Source organism: Mustela erminea, chromosome 15 (genome assembly GCF_009829155.1).
Source record: "Mustela erminea isolate mMusErm1 chromosome 15, mMusErm1.Pri, whole genome shotgun sequence".
NCBI classification, from domain to species: domain Eukaryota; kingdom Metazoa; phylum Chordata; class Mammalia; order Carnivora; family Mustelidae; genus Mustela; species Mustela erminea.
The window spans coordinates 71,946,974-71,963,518 of record NC_045628.1 but is presented as its reverse complement, the minus strand read 5'-3'; the positions used below and the strand labels follow the sequence as shown (position 1 = coordinate 71,963,518).

The 16,545-nt window shown below is 45.0% G+C and overlaps 1 protein-coding gene across 5 annotated transcripts in view; it reads right to left on the bottom strand.

Moving 5' to 3' along the window:
* Positions 1 to 2,875: 2,875 nt before the first annotated feature.
* Positions 2,876 to 16,545, bottom strand: part of STARD13 (StAR related lipid transfer domain containing 13) — a 251,988-nt gene continuing 238,318 nt past the window's right edge. For all 5 annotated transcript variants that reach the window (XM_032315227.1, XM_032315228.1, XM_032315230.1 and 2 more), the window contains exons 9-14: positions 12,328 to 12,538; positions 11,613 to 11,727; positions 10,554 to 10,775; positions 9,339 to 9,556; positions 6,282 to 6,458; positions 2,876 to 5,369 (exon numbers count right to left, since the gene is read on the bottom strand). In XM_032315227.1, the coding sequence (XP_032171118.1) occupies positions 5,252 to 5,369; positions 6,282 to 6,458; positions 9,339 to 9,556; positions 10,554 to 10,775; positions 11,613 to 11,727; positions 12,328 to 12,538 (1,061 nt within the window). In that variant the 3' untranslated portion in view covers positions 2,876 to 5,251. The remainder of the gene's footprint in view (positions 5,370 to 6,281; positions 6,459 to 9,338; positions 9,557 to 10,553; positions 10,776 to 11,612; positions 11,728 to 12,327; positions 12,539 to 16,545) is intronic.

The window sequence follows — 16,545 nt, the reverse complement described above, 5'->3', positions numbered from 1 at the left end:
ACGGGGTAGTATCAGCTCAGGAAGGCCGGTGGTATCCATCACTTTATTTATTTCTATCTCTGTAAAAACCAAAGGGGAGAGGAAAAGGCAAAGATGTGGGTGTCGTCATACCCTTGCTTCTGCATATAGGGATATGCCAATTCTCTTTTAGCCCATTCTGAGTCTTTGCCATCAAAACAAAGGTGAATTCACTTCTCTACTTTTTGGCTCAATAGATAATGTCCCAAACCCCTGCTGCAACTTAAAAATGCCTGGCTTGTGGCCATCCAGCTTCATCTCCTGCCCCACTCACTCCCATCCTCTGTACCCTTTGACACTCTGCTTTAGCCACACCGAATCACCACCTGATACTCAAGCCCATCTCTTACCTTCACATTGTAGGTTTCCCCTCTGCTGGTCTCTCAGTCATTCTCCCCAAGTCCCTGGGGGCTCACCACCCCCTCTGGGCTTCATAGATGCCACAGTAACTTACTACTGGGTATTGTATATATGTATTCCTCCTCATTACTTGCAGATTCTGTATTTGTGAACTTGCCGACTTTCTAAAACTTATTTGCAATCCCCAGGTCAATACTTACTATTCTTTCCAGGTCATTCTTGGATATGGGCAGAATGGCACAAAACAGGAGTCCCTGATGTTCATGCACATTCCCAGCTGAGATCAAGCAAATGTGACCTCTGCCTTCCTGCTTCAGACCTCAGACCGTAAAGAAGGATCCTATTCATGATGCATTTAATACCACATTTTCGTTTTCCATTTTGTGCTTTTTATCAGTGATTTTGCTGTTTCAAATGGCCCTCAGGTATAGTGTTGAGCGCTGTCTAGTATTCTTTGGAATACTCTTATGGATGAAATACGTATGTTAGATAAGCTTTGTTTAGCCATGAGTTTTAGTGCTGTTGGCTGTGAGTTCAATTTTAATGAATCAGCAGTGTGGTACATCTAGAAAAATGAAGGGGAAATGCATTGATCTGTACGTGAGGCTACTCTGGAAAGTAATACAGATGATGCATGACGAAGCTGTGAAAAAGATGGAAAACAGCTAAATTTGTGGATTCATGAGATGATGGCACATAGAAAAAGGGTATTAAAAAAAAGGCATTATGGTGAGGCTGAAAGCCAAAAAGATTTATAGTCACATTACTCAGGGCCCAGAAAATTTTAAGCTTTCTTTCTTTTTTTTTTTTTTTTAAAGATTTTATTTATTTGACAGACAGAGATCACAAGTAGGCAGAGAAGCAGGCAGAGAGAGAGGGGGGAAGCAGGCTCACCGCTGAGCAGAGAGCCTGATGTGGGGCTCGATCCCAGGACCCTGAGATCATGACCTGAGCCGAAGGCAGAGGCTTAACCCTCTGAGCCACCCAGGTGCCCCAGGCCTTTCTTGACTGTTGTTCTACTATAAAGAGATATTGTGGATAAATAATTAGTTGTAAAAAACTTGTATTAAGTAAGGCATATTTAAACAGAAATGGACACAGAACAAGGTCATATATTGATTGGTTGACAAAAATGTGAGCAGAGGCTCATAGGAACCTAGCCCTATATTTTTGCTGGGAGCAGTACTTGCTAACTGGTGGCAAGAAGGTGCTGCTGCTTCTTACTATTTCTGCCCCACACCACCTTCTTTGTATCCATACCTCTGTCTGTCCAGTGTCCCACCCCCACGTGGTGTTTGGTGACCGTGCTCTGCATGAACAAACAACACAGGAAGTTTTGCTTCAAAGGAAAGCATTACTTGGGATTTTGAGCCTCATCTGTGCGCAAGGAGGATGTGGGTTGGGAGGCATCTGCATAGCCTGTTGGGTGGGATTTCTAGAATGGAAGTCAACATTCAATCTACAAAGGATGTTGTCTGCCTAAGGCATGTCCAACATGATATGTTGCCAGTTGCTAAAACTTCATGGCTTTATGATATTACAGTGTTGTACCTTCAAGTGTTTATTTCTTAATTCCTTGTGCAATCGGCCCCCACGGATTTTGCTTTTGTGTTGGTGTGTGACACTCTCCTTTGCTATTTTATCCCTCCACATTATTTTATCCCTCTACGTTAGAGAAGATGAAGAAGAAGAAGAAGAAGAAGAAGAAGAAGAAGAAGACATATAACCAGTGTTTCTGCAGCCAAATAGCAAAAGACACAAGTAGTACAATGTCATACCTAAGAATTTCAAGTCTACTTGCAATCAAGTTTGAATTCATATGATCTAGGGTCTCAGGACTTCTGTAGCTGGTGGCTGCTAGAATGACCACCATGTTCTCTTTTTTCACATGGAAGAACAAAGGGGGGCAATTGAAATTCCTCCTTTGCCTCTGAAAGGCTAAACTTTCAAGTAAAGGGGGAGGGCTTGAGGGATACATGTAGAGAGTAGAGTTTGGAACATTTTTGTGGGGGCATATGGTCTTTTGGGCTGCCGTGGTTTTTGCAACCTGTAGCTGAGAATTATAGGGAGCTCCTGCTTACTTAATTTGCGCTACTTTTGTTATCTTTTAGAAGTAAGGCAGAGAACAAATAGAATGAAGGCAAGAGGCTTGGAGTCAGATGTGGCTACCCTTTGCGGTCTAGCGGTCCAGCCAGAAGTCACATCATGTTTCAATTTCTTGTCTACTCAATGATAATGAAATGTAGCTAGAGTTTACTGAATCTTTGGTAAAAATACCATTAATGCGTTTTTATAACTTCTGGCTAAGAACAACGAAATGTAAAAAAAGAAGCCCTTCCCATCACTTTAATGCCTTAGACAACACATCAAGGCATTCAGACTGTTAGTGAAGGTTGGTAACAACATCCTCATATTTGGGAGAGATACTGAATACAGGTATTCCACTTACAGGAGGAAGCATGAAAATCAACATATATTTTATAGAAAATAGGAAATATTTAATGTATATAAATTTATTTGTCTTAGCAATTATTTACTTACAATTGATGATTGATACCAACAATTGAGGTAAAAATATACATGAGGTATAAATATAATATTTAAATGCAGTATCATATTTTATTTCCATTGGCAAGATAACAATGAATAAAACACTGTGGTATTTGACAAACAAGCTTGATGCATCTTTTCCCTCCTTTTTCCTTATTCCTTTTTTTTTAGACACACTGTGTTATGCAGCAGTGATTAGTATGTGCGTAAAAAGAGAAAAGTCAGTTGGATAATTTGAAGAGAGGAGGAGTCAGAAATACAATCATAGTTGCTTTTGGTATTGTCTTGCTTCCCAGAGTGTGTGGTCTTTGGGCCAGCAACACGAGCATCCCCAAGATTTGTGAGAAATGGAGACCCTTACTCCAGACTGCCCGAATCAGAGTCTACATTTGAACCAGATCTCCAGGTGATTCTTGCGTATGCTCAACTCAGTGACAGAGCACGATTCATCCTTGTATGTCTATCATATTTTCCAAACACCTAGGAATCCATCTCTGGACCAGTGTTAACATAGGCTAAACCTCATTAATCTTATCTTTGCATAAGAAAGTAATCCAGCCTATACGGTTAAATTTAAGAGCCACGGCAGAAGTGAATTTGTTTTGCTTACAGAGCACTGTCCAAATGGAAAATTACGGGTTGGCTGGCACTTTCTTGCGTAGGCAAGGAAATGAAAAACTAATTCAAATAGCATGATTTTCCTTATATCATACAGAACTCATATATAGCATTTTTATTTCTTTCAATAAAAGAATTGCACATTGCTGAAGGAAAAAAAAATACATAATAACATAAATGCATACAATACAGAAAAGGGGAATACACTCATTTATTTTTTTCCTCCCACACCAGTTGCTAAATTCTGATACCAATCTCTCACGGATTACCGAAGTCTCTCCCTGAAACCAAACATAATAATTTATCTTCCTCTCTACAGTTGTTGAATTACAATAAAAAAAAAAAGACCCCACAACTTAAATCCACCAGCAGTTGGTTAAGGAGAGTCCATCAGCTTAGTCTATACAATAATAAATAAGGTCAAACACCTAGGTCAGCTTGACTGGCTAATGAAGAAATGCGAAATTAAGAAACCTGTTTATATTTTTGAAGACTAATTGCAGAGCATAGTTTTGGTCTTCCCGTTAGTTTAAAAACCCTGTCTTTCAAACTGCAAGATATGAATGAATTACATTGTAGCGCATCACATGTAGCAAAATAAGAATTCCCTGAAACTGCAACGGTCTAGGACTCTCGAATGACCATTGCCTCCCCTTGCCTGGTGTCCAGAGTTCAATTCAGTGCAATACATCGATAAGAAAATGCCAATTAACTGTGACCAAACAGGCCACTGGTCATATACAATGACATTTAGGAACAGGATAAAATGTATCTATGAAAACTTGGTCAAACACAGAGGCCCCCTTTGGCTATGAATATGCAAAGGCTACGCTATTTGGCTCTAAGCAGCAGGGAAATAAAGTTTCTTTCAGTCGCTTGCACTGACTCCAGTAGCCCATGGGCATTTGACATTTTCCTGAAATTGCAGCTGGCTGGGTCACCCAGCCCTACCTTTGGTCCCAACTTCTTCCCCACCTCTGTGCTTTTAAGAGGAGTAAGTATTCTTTTCCTGGGTTTATTCAACACTCCATGCTCTGTTTTTGATTAATACAACAAACTGACAACACAGAAGAACCTTTGAATGTTGTTTTCCTTTGGTTAGCTAATCTTTGGTTAAACATCAGGGCAGACTGACAGACTACACATTTTCACACCTCGGGGTTAGCAGCAGATTCTGCTCCGCTTACAGGACAGTGGGGAGATGGGCCCAGAGCAACTTGGAAAGAACCACATGAGTGAGTAAGGGACTCACTGAGTCAGACACGTTCCTTTTCAAAAGACGCAATTATATATAAAATTGGTATTGTACATATATACAGTAAAGATAGAGATATACACACATATGTACATATGCTACACATACATTTATTTACAGTTAAGAATATGCTTCTTAGAAGCCTTTAAATAGCAAATTAGGCAATGCACAAGGAATAATCCATTTAATTTTAAGTAACATAGATAAATGTTCTGATTTTTAAAAATATTATATTAGTAGGGATGTAGCCATCTCCAGGAAGGCTAGGAAAGTTCTCAGAAATTCTTGCATCTTCAACATTCCGATTTCTCAGTGTTTCTATTTTTAAGCACTAGCCAAGTCACTCAGTCTCTCTCTCTCTCTCTCTTGCTTTCTCACGAGCACACTCTCTCCCACAAGTGTTTCCGTTCACTTCCTCTTCCCTGAGGTTGATGTCACACTGGGGAAAACTCAAATTTTAGTTTCTGGACCCTCAGCAATGAGGGGCTGAAAAGAGTTTCTAATCCTGGCAACTTCCGCTGCGCACAGATGTCCGAAGCCTTTATTGTACCACTCTGGGGAGTGACCTCTGTGGGGACAAAAATCAGAAAGGAAGTGGGAAAGGCATCTTCCAAGTCTCAGCACTTTATCACGGTCGACAGGGCTGTCCTGTGCCCTGCTCACGAGCGTGCTTGCCTACAGTTTGAGGCTGACCCCTCAAGGACCCGAGAGCCTCATTCTGTCATCCAGTGCCTGGAAAAGGCCTTTCTGGCCAAGAATTCAGTCTGTCTTTTCAGTGCTACCATCTCCTCAGAGAAGCCTCAGACTGAATTCTGGAAATCACTGGGGAATCTCAGTGTCTGTGTACCCAGACCCAGAACTTGTTCCGTGTCATGACTGCCCTGACGGGGCTGGAGTTCAGTTAGCTTCTTCTCCAAGCAGGGCGACAGGAGGGGACCACAAAGGGAGAGCAGGCATGACAGCAGCACAAGAGAAGGAGACTGGCGGTGACCGAGCAGCCACCGCGTGTGTGTTTGCTCTGTGTGAGAAGCACACATAGGTAAGTGGGAACAGCTCTGAAAAGAGAGAAGAGCAGGGCACCTGCGTGGCTCAGTCAGCTAAGCATCTGCCTTCAGCTCGGGTCATGATCCCAGGGTCCTGGGATCGAGCCCCGCCTTGGGCTCCTTGCTCAGCGGGGAGCCTGCTTCTCCCTCTCCCTCTGCCTGCCTCTCCTCTTGCTTGTGCTCTCTCTCTGCCAAATAAAATCTTGAAAAAAAGAAAAAAAGAAAAAAGAAAGAAGAGCAGAGGGCTACAGGGAAATGTCAGAGTTTTACAAAAGATGAGGAAAAGGAAAACAGAGGAGGGCAGCATCAGTAATCTTCAACGAAAGCATGCAAGTATAGTAAAACAAGAAATCAGGATGACACACAGGGCCCTGGCGACTCTGTCACTCAAACTGAGGCTCCCGGGCTGTGCCTGCCATCTTGGGGAGTACACTTACTTCAGGTCTATCCTGCAGATGTGGGTCAGTCTTGATTTGCCGGAGCCACACGGTTCTATCAAGTACTGAGAATCCATCACCACGGCCCGCACGCCACCCATGAGCTGGGCTTCCTCATGCTCCACAGAGAGGGACACCAGGGTACACATGCCTTTGGGCAAATCAGTCTTCCAGGTCCTGTAGCAAAAACAACCGGCCCATCAAAATTAGGGCTAAGAGAGAAAGAAAAACCTGGACACAGCATTGAGTTTTACACCTTCAGTTTCCGGCTCAAACCCTTATCCTACTTACTTAGATTAAACTAATGACTTCCATAAGGGTGTGTAAAATTTTTACAGTGCAGTTCAAAGCAAGGCTCTCAGCCTGCTAACCCAGAGGCCAGCGATGGTCCTGCAGCTTTCCAATCTGCCTTTAGAACCCCAAACTGAGGCTGCAGAGGTTCCTGGCCATTCCTGAAGGGTTGGTCTTACAGTTTTAGAATTAGGACTTGCCCATTCTGTTCATGGAGCAAACATTTACTGGGCACACGAGAAGCCACAAACGACACAAAGATACACAGCCAAGGGAGAAAAACAGACATACAAAGAGACCTCCAAAACACCAAGGAAAGTGCAGTGATGTGGCTATGCATACGGTTCTCGGCAATCCTGTGGAAGGGAAGGGGAGACACACAGAAGGCTTCCTGGAGGAGGCAATGCTCAACTCAGTCTTAAAGAAAAAAATGAGCCAGTGGCGCTTCGCCTGAAGTAAACTAGACACATGCGGACTGCTCATTGTTTTCAAATACCTGAGGGGCTCCCAAGCAGGATGAGAAAAGCACAGTCGATATGACCCCAGCAGGGAGAGATGGGATGACATGTGTCAGCTCAGGAGACAGAAGACCTGACTCACAAAGTGCACACTCCAGATACGAAACAGGTGCTATGAGGAGTAGTAAGCTCCCTGTTACAGGGGCTATTCAATCAGAGACGGAAGTCAGGGACCATGAGAGCATCTGTGTAATGACCATTTCTATCACAGGGCATAAATCTCATGATCATAATCCCAGTTATTTACCTCAAAAACCCTATCCTGGGCTTGGCTACATCATCTGTAACTTCGTCCGTCCTGTCCTACCACACCAGAAAGACAAACTACTGGATGTTCCCCATAAAAACCTGGCAAGAAGCAAGCATGACACAAACACCCAGCAGCTTCTCATCGGGTGTGACCATTCTCTGCAGGCGAGATGACATGTTCAGCAATAAAGACGGGTAGTTGTACAGATATGTGGGGATATGATGGAAAAAGCTTCGGTAACTATCACCAGAAGCTCCTGAGGATTTAGAGAAGGGGATAACGCACGTACAAGTGGCAATTCCTGAAGGGATTCCTGGTCTAGATGGGGTGGCACAGGGAAGACAGGAAGCACTTCAGCTCTGCCACTTTCTATCTTCTGGTCTCATAACCACAGGCATCCCTGTTGCAGGAGCCGTGTCTGGTGCGTGGTTAATTTTCTCGAGTGTTGTGTTCTTCCGCATCAGAGCCTCATGACCCACCCACTTTCTCTTTCAAGCTGTGGGTGTTATCAATGCTGTGAGAGTCTGCCTTAACCACTCTATGTAAAATGTAACCCCTTACCATCCCCCTTCTTACTTATCCCCTTCCACAGGATGAGTAACATTATCCCCTTACTTATTTGTTGACCCTCCCTCCCTGATAAAATGTAAACCCCTAGAGAGAGCAAGACAGCGGCCTCTTGTATTCACTCCAATATCCCCACAGCCTCCCCGCGGGGCTGTGATAAGAAACAGGCTGGTGGGGCTGTTCAGTGGATGGAAGGAGGGAGGTTCCATGCATGGATTCTGGCCCTCAGCCCTCTAAGGGGCGGGAAGAGGCATGCTATGGCATGGCTCCCTCCCCATGGCTGCCATCCCAGAACTATTTGATTTGCTGTTTACAAGAGTGAAGACGTGAAGTTTAAATTCCACGAGATGACGAATGCCCACATAACTGTGGTAATAAGCCATCCTTAAGACTGCCCACATTCTCCGCCAGGATCCCCAGGTTGCCAAGACAAACACATATATTTAGGGAAAAATGACCCTTCAAATTCAGGGTCCCAGGGACCAACTCCAAAGGCCTATGTGAAAAGTAACCTGGAGTTTGCCATCAAAACGATTTTCATAAACAAACTGTTTGAAATATACATTTGGGAATTTCACTAGTGATTCCTTTGACACTACTACTCTATGGGAAGAGATAGCGTTTGCCATCAGTTATCAATAAAAAAGAATACCTTGATTCAATTTTATTGTATTTGCTTTCTTAGTCTAGTCAACCCATGTTCTTTTGGACTCCATGCTGACTCACCAGCTCATGTGCACAGCTGCCCGTGCACACCTCCCAACATGGCTTGGGCTTCCCCTTCCAAACCCAGAGGGCAGGGGGCCAGAACTCATCCCGTAAACTGATCAGAAGCAATGCTTCAACAGTAGACAGGACACTCGCAGGCCTTGTCCGGCCCTGAAATCTGACTGGACATCTGACCTTCTCTGTGTTGTTGGACCTTCAGGGCTGTGCCAAGCTTTCCCTATGGGGCAATGGGCTGTGAACAGGCAAAGTTATACAGATGGGTTTTGAAGTTACACATACTTCCGTCGTGAGAGTTACACAAACCCAAGCTTGCTTTCCCCCAGGAAGAAGGCAAAAATCAGGAGACAAGTCAGAATTGATTTGCATAATTTGGCAAAAAGTGCAACTGGACAAGTAGCAAGCAGCTCTTCTTGGGACTCTGTTCTGAGGAAACGAGCAATATTTATGGCCTAATAAGCCATATGCTCCATAGTGAAAGAGGCCGTGAGAGAGCCAGGCAGAGCCATAACTTGGGTGAAGGAAGCAGGAAGTCAGGCATAAATACAGCAAAATCAGGTATCATGGAGGGAAATGTGCACTGGCGTAGGGCTCCCAGTGGAGGCTGAACTTTGGGGGTAGAATGCCATGAAATGCTTAAATATGCAGCTCTTCATCTGCTTTTGGAAAAAAGAAAAATACCTTAAACCCTAGAGGTAGGCTTACCTGAGAACTACGAAGTCTCTGGAAGGGTGGGGGGCCATGCTGTTCAACACGTACTGGTAGATTTCTGTTTGCTTGTCCAGGGTTTCCACAACCTTCCACTGCACAAAATCCTCATCCCACAGGTGGCGCTCTCTCAGCACACGGTTCAAAACCACGGAAGGGGGAGCCTCCACCTCCACGGCGGCCTTCCACAGCTTCAGCGGGTGCCCGTCTCCCACCTTAGGAAAGACACCATCACAGGCTGAAGAGGACAACTAGTCCCAACCCAAACCTACCATTCTTCACTGGACATTCAGAAAACATTGCTAGTGATGTAACCTGAAAGAGTGATTCTGCACACCTCAGGTTTAAAATTTTAAGACGCTCATCTTTAGGCTTAGAATAAAAATAATAATAAGAAGAGAAATAGTAATCACCAACTCATACAGGGTGTACTGGGTGCTGGGAAAGATTCTAACCTGTTTGATTTGTAAATAGCCCTCCTCTGACTGTGGTAGCAGGATGTCTACTATGCAAATGAGAAACCAGGCACAGAGAGGCATGCGACTTGGCTAACATCACACAGGTAAGGGACAAGGATCAGATTGGCATCCAGCAGCCAGCTTCAGAGTCTACATGCAGATTATGTGCAAAGGGACTGCTTGCCAGTCTCCAGAGTGGGTCTTTCACTTGCTCTTGTGTGTGCCAAGCCCCACGGACAGAGTGGCCATTTTAAATTAATTAATTAATTAATATATTTTTAGAGGTTGGTGGGGAGGTGAGTGGCAGAGGGAGAGAGAGAATCCTAAGCAGGCTCCACACCAGCACAGAGTCTGATTCGGGGCTTGATCTCACGACCCAGAGATCATGACCTGAGCCAACATCAAGAGTCAGACACTTAACTGACTGAGCCACCCGGGTGCCCCTGGAGTGGCTGTTTTTTTTTTTTTTTTTTTTTTTTAATATTTTATTTATTTATTTGACAGACACAGCTCACAGGTAGGCAGAGAGGCAGGCAGAGAGAGAGAGAGAGGAGGAAGCAGGCTCCCTGCTGAGCAGAAAGCCCTATGCGGGGCGCGATCCCAGGACCCTGGGATCATGACCTGAGCCTAAGGCAGAGGCTTTAACCCACTGAGCCACCCAGGCACCCTGGAGTGGCCATTTTTAAAGGAAAACAAATCCCTGCTTGTTACACAGGAGTCTCTAGGGTTAGTTTTTTCCAGTCCCTGAGATTACCTTTTTGAAAGCAAGATCTGTGTTGTCTGTGCTGGAGCACGTGACCCAGCCTTTGAACTTCTCCTTGGCTTCTTTCTGGAGGCCTTGGACAAGATGTTCCAAGTACGTATGGAAAGTTGCCCCACTCTCTTCCATCTGGGTCCCCAGGTCTTCCAGAGTTGGAGCGTGGATCTCAGCTTCCATGTATGAGTTGTGGGACTGGGCTACCAACTCATGCGGGACCTGAATCGACAGATGCACCAAAGAGCAACACACTGAGCTAAAGAAAGGCTGAGACTCACAGAGAAAGCAAAGTAATTCTGTCAAAAACCACAGCATAGGCAATGGGCCTAGTGCCAGGGGGCAAAGGATGTTTTCCCAAGATCCGTGGCAAGGCTGGGGCGGGGGAGTTTCCTAAAGTCAGGAGAAACAAAAACGTTTCTGAGACTCCAGTTGTTATTCACAACACAGAATGACTTCCCCCTCAGTCTTTCCATCTTTCTTTTATTTTACCTTCAATGCATTTTTATTCAGTTTGGCAAAATGTGGGCTCAGGAAACTTAAGAGCACATAGACTTAAGGGAAACGTCAAAATATGACTTAGAAATAGCTTTACTTTTTTAGCACACTTTTCCCATTTACAAATGCCAATTTTACCACAAAAAGTGTGCCAGAAGTCTAGCTGAGTTACTTCTTGAACATATCTGCGGCTAAACTCATGAGCTGTCATGGATTCTCAGTGAACAGGGATTGCTCAATGTCACGCACACGCAGATGTTGGACCTAATCAAGTCCAAGTTAACACACGCGGCGGAGTTGGCTGGCTGGCCTTTTACCTGGCAACGGAAGGGAATGTGACTGTTTTCTTGAAAACCATCATCGCGGTAACCCCAGGTGTCTAACCAGCAGTGTCAGTCACATTTCCTGGAGGCAAAGACCAGAGCTGCAGGGCGTATTGTACTACTGTTATTGTAAAATCAGGAGCAAACACCTCTGTGCCCCGCATGCAGCCACCACTCCTCCTAGCGTCTTATCTGGCTCAAAGAGCTCGGAGGAAGGGTGCTGGAACCTTGCGCTCACCTCAAACAGTCTGTCGCATTCTGTGATCATGTGGGCCAGGCCCTGCGCGGCCGCCAGGTTCTCACTGAGGTCCTTTTGATCTGGCTTCCCGGTGGCATATTTCTTCTGTATGACTCTGTAATTGAAAGGCAGAATTGTAAGCAGATCCCAAACTCAAGAGAGCTTTTCACAACACCGAGCCCATCCCTTTTGTTTTCGCTTCCCGCCTGGGTGCTGATCCAGATCCCAGACTTTCTCATTTCCAAATAAAAACAGTGACCACACGGCCTAGATACTCTGAGTCAGCCTAAGGGTCTGATGGTTCATAATGAAAAACCTTGGAAAAAATACAAGGGCAGGAATAACTGCTGGGGGAGAAATTCATCTAGTTTCTCCCCTGAGTTTGAAACCACATCGCTGTAGGCCATTGGGCCAGAGCCTTAAGTCTTACTAAGTCTGTAAATAGGACTTCTCGTACTTTTTCCTCCTTCCCCGTCACACACTACACACAGACTGCAACACAATTCCTTGGGCCTTCTGGATCGCAACGGGCATCCTTCGGGACTACTTGGATTTATATCTAGCAGGTGAATTCGGTCACCTCGAAATATTTTCTGATTATAACTAACTAAATGCTGACAATTTTCCAAGCTGAAATACAACACAAGATTTTTTTTTTTTTTTTTAAATCAACTATGGGAAATACCTGGTTTAGGTGTTGATAAGAAAAACCCACCTGGGGGAGCTTTCCTTCTTCAGTAAATTCAGATGGAAGAGGGAGGGGGCCAGACACACAGCCAGGTTCATGGGTGTCATCTGGTTCTCTTCCACCAAGTTGACCACGTCATTGAGAAAACACAGCAGTGTCTGCAAGACCTCCCTGCTCTCGTCGGCCAGCAGCAGGATGGCAGCCTGGGCTGCCTGCAGCCGCTGCTCCTTGGGGACATCTGTGGAAAAGTGGGTGCCAGGTCATGAGTAGGACAGCCACAGAACCAGCCAGCAGGGAGACAGTGAGTAAACGCCACCTTCTCCCTGTGAAGATGCACTCAGGGACGTGACCATCATCCACAACCATGGCGATGGCCACTAATGGCACAAAGAAGTCAGTCATGTCTCAGGACACTCAGCTGGTGAGAGGCAGAGCTGGGACTGGAACCCCGGCCATCCAACTCTGAACGCCCCCGCCTTGACAATGAGATATGATTTGGCAGGGAACGCCCCCGTCCTGGCCTTTCGCCGTCTCTAGCAGACCAACTGCTCAGCTGTTTTCAAACTGGTTTTCTACTCTGGCTGAACTTAGCAATAGGCTGGGGCACTGTCAGCCTGCCTTTCCTCATGTCCACCCTCCTACCAGACACTTGGGAAGCACCTTTCGGGATGCCCAGGGCTCTGTGGGGGTGTTTCTGGATGCCACTGGGTTGGGGATGGCAGTATTGCCTTTCTCCACCCCTAGTGGCATAGCCAGGCCTCGATGCCAGTTTGGTACAATTAACCGTGAGTGGTGGGATTGAGCTGGTTGGCCCTCTGGAATCCCAGTGGGTCAGCTCCTTGAGGGTCAGCTGGACACATCTTTCTTTTTCCGACAGGTCACCCAGGACTCGGTGTGAGGAGGTGCACTATTGGCTTCGTGTGGTGACCCAATGTCATGCATTTCATAATCTTGGGGAGAATGGAAATTGAGGTTGTCCTTGGGGAAGAAGAACCAGGCTCCCTAAGGTTTTGTAGAGAGTCTGGCCTTGTCAGGCCATTCCCCTTCAGGGTGGTCCTCGTCGGGTAGTGGCGGTGGGTGTTGGTCAGGCTGTCTTAGAAGGGCACTGGCCCCAAACATATGCGGGGAACTGACAGGGAAAATCACAGCAAATCGTTGCTAGGCACTGCATTGTGCTGCCCCCGGCTGGGCTGATTACCGATCTTTTAGGTCTGATTCACTGCCCTTCTTCTTCTCATTCCGAAAGACATGATGGTCAGGAGCTCACTTGGTTACATTGACTTTCTTAAAATGCCATGTTCTAGAGCAGGTCTCTGCAGCAGGCTGAAGGGGTAGGGGAATGTGCCTGTGGCCATCCTCGACTTGTGAGAAAAAAGTATAAGGACTTGCAATGATGTTTATGTTTTCTCTCATGCTTTAAAAATACAGATTGAGTATGTTTTATAACATGCACAGTACATCACGGTATACTTCTGTTACGAGAAAGAAGTAGTAAATACTCAGGTATTTACTACTGGTAGGAGTACATGATAAAGACATCCGGAGTCTGCTGCTCCAGAGAGGCTGTGCTATGACCTGTCTGGGCCCTGCTCCTCCCCGCCATCAGACGTTGCAGGGCCAGGCCCACTCCTGGTCCCAGTCAGCCAGCAAATCCACATTTCTGGAAAAGCCTAACTACATTCAATGTTTTTTGTTTGTTTGTTTGTTTTGTTTTGTTTTTGTTTTTAAAGATTTCATTTATTTATTTGACAGACAGAGATCACAAGCAGACAGAGAGGCAGGCAAAGAGAGAGCGGGGAGCAGGCTCCCTGCTGAGCAGAAAGCCCAATGAAGGGCTCGATCCCAGGACCCTGGGATCATGACCTGAGTCAAAGGCAGAGGCTTTAATCCACCGAGCCACTGAGGTGCCCCGATGATTACATTCAATGTTTTAGAATCCATCTCTACCCCCACCACATCCAGTGCGTGGCACAAGATACACCTGGGTTTAGTAGAAAAGAACAATTTTGTTCAAATTATAGCAGAACCTTGTTCTTTCTTGCTTACTTGTGCTGAAATAGGAGATACCATTAACGATTTCAAGGTTGTCACTGAAGTGTTAGAAATTCAGTTGAGCCATTGAACTGCTTTTAAATAGGCAACTTTAGCTAAGATGTCTAGTGTGTACCTTATTCAACTTTAGATGGCCAACCTTCTTTAAGAGTCATCTTGTCATGGCTACATGTTGTCTCAACTTTCTCTCTACTCACTTATTCCTTTATCCGTCAGAAATAACCTTCTATTATTTTCTACTGAAAATGATTGTGAAGGTCAACTATTAATTCCTACATTCACCATTCATTTTGGGTCTTAGCCTCGTGGACTTTCGTCACACTTGACACTCCTATAGTTCCTGCCTCGTTCTCAGCTCTCAGGAGACTATTCTAGATCTGCATATCTGTGTGTTGATAATGGCAACATCCAGTTGATTCGGACCACCTCTCTTCTCCCTGCCCTCACACCAGCTTTCCTTCCCCTTTTCTTTTCAATATTCTCCCAGGCACCAAACTTTAAGACTACAGAGTAGCCTCTGAGTAGTCTCTCTGTCCTTCTCCCCCCTGGAGACCAGTGGGTTTCAACTATTTTCATTATCCATCCAAATTCTAATCATTTGATGAAAGTCCAAGAAGTACCATAGCTAAAATTAGAACTGCTCTGGAGAAGGGGAGGAAGAACAGTTGCTCTCTTTGACTCCAGAGTCTATCCGTGAAAAACTGAATTTCCAGTCTCACTGCTGGAAGTCACTGCACGTAATCTGGCACCCCAGTTAATGTGTTAGCTCACTCTCAAACCCCCAGTTCTTGGACAGTCCACTATCTCTTGTTCACCAATTTCAGATTCATGAGTCACAAGAGCAGTCCTGATGGACATTTACCCTTGTGGCAAACACAAACTTGGCTGCCTACCCAATATCTACTCCCTTCTTCCTCCTCTATTACACTTTTTTGTTCAGGAGAAGTCTGGAATATGCCCAGGAGAGATGGGCCCTTCCCCTCCCTCAGACACATGGCATAACCATGTTGGCCTAAACCCAAAGTGGTAATCCCAGTTCTTGTTCCAATGATTGATTTAAGAGAGAACAGGTAGACCATTTCTGGCCATTAGGACCAAGATAAATGCTAGGAGCTTCTGTAAATTTATCTCCTTGATAAAAAGAGACATATGCCCCAGGAGAAGCCCTTCTTCTCTCTTCTTGCTTTTGAGTGTGATTTTGGGAAGACAAGATCATTGTAAGTTATGGCAATTGTACTGTGACCTTGAGGGCATAACCAAGAGAGGCCGACTTCAGCCTTGGCATCACCAAGCTGTGAAATTAACCAACTCTGGAGTTATTTAATTCCAGATTTCTTGTCGTGTGTGATTACAAAATTTCCTTATTGTTTAAACTATCTGTTGGCTTTCTGCTTCTGTCTTTACAGCTGAGAGCCCTGTCACTGGTAACCCCCTCAACAATACTCAAGGGTTCCTCAGTGCTTAATGAATCAAGTTTAAACTCTCTGCCCTGACATTCAATGCCCCTCCTTGAGACGGCCTGGTCTAATTTTTCAGTGTCACTGGCACTGCATCAGACAGTTACCATTCACGCAAGCCAGGAGAATACCCTGGAACTTCCTGGACCATGCTCATGGTATTTGAGTCACTCAACAAGTATTCCTTCCATTTCTTCACCTTCAAATTCCCCACCAAGTCCTAGTCCTCATCTCAACTTCCTTGGATTTTCTTTATTAACCTTATTATGGAACTTCTCCAGTCTTGTTGCATGGCAGTTATATACCTAGATGTCTCATCTCCCTCAGTGGTAAGATCCTTAAGAGCAGGGAGTACGTCTTACTACCCATCCGTATCATCTGTAGCACGCAGCACTGCCCTGTGCATAAGTGGAACTCAGTAAGTGTTTGCTCAGCTAAAATACATGCTGGTGTGATCTGGTTTCTTGTTGGTGAGTCTCAGAGAGGGCCAAAGGGATTTATCTCTTAGAAGCAATCTGGTTTTAACCTTAGACTAGTGCTGACCCTAACTTGAGAACTGATTAAATGTAAAGAATCTTATATGATAGTTCTACACCAAGAGGGAGGCTTAACTGAAAATGCAGTTCGACCTCTTATAGCAACAAAGTCCTGAACTTTCTGTGTTTGGACGCACATGACATGTATCATTAACTTAACTTAACTTATTCACTTTGACAAAATAATATTTATTTAGTGG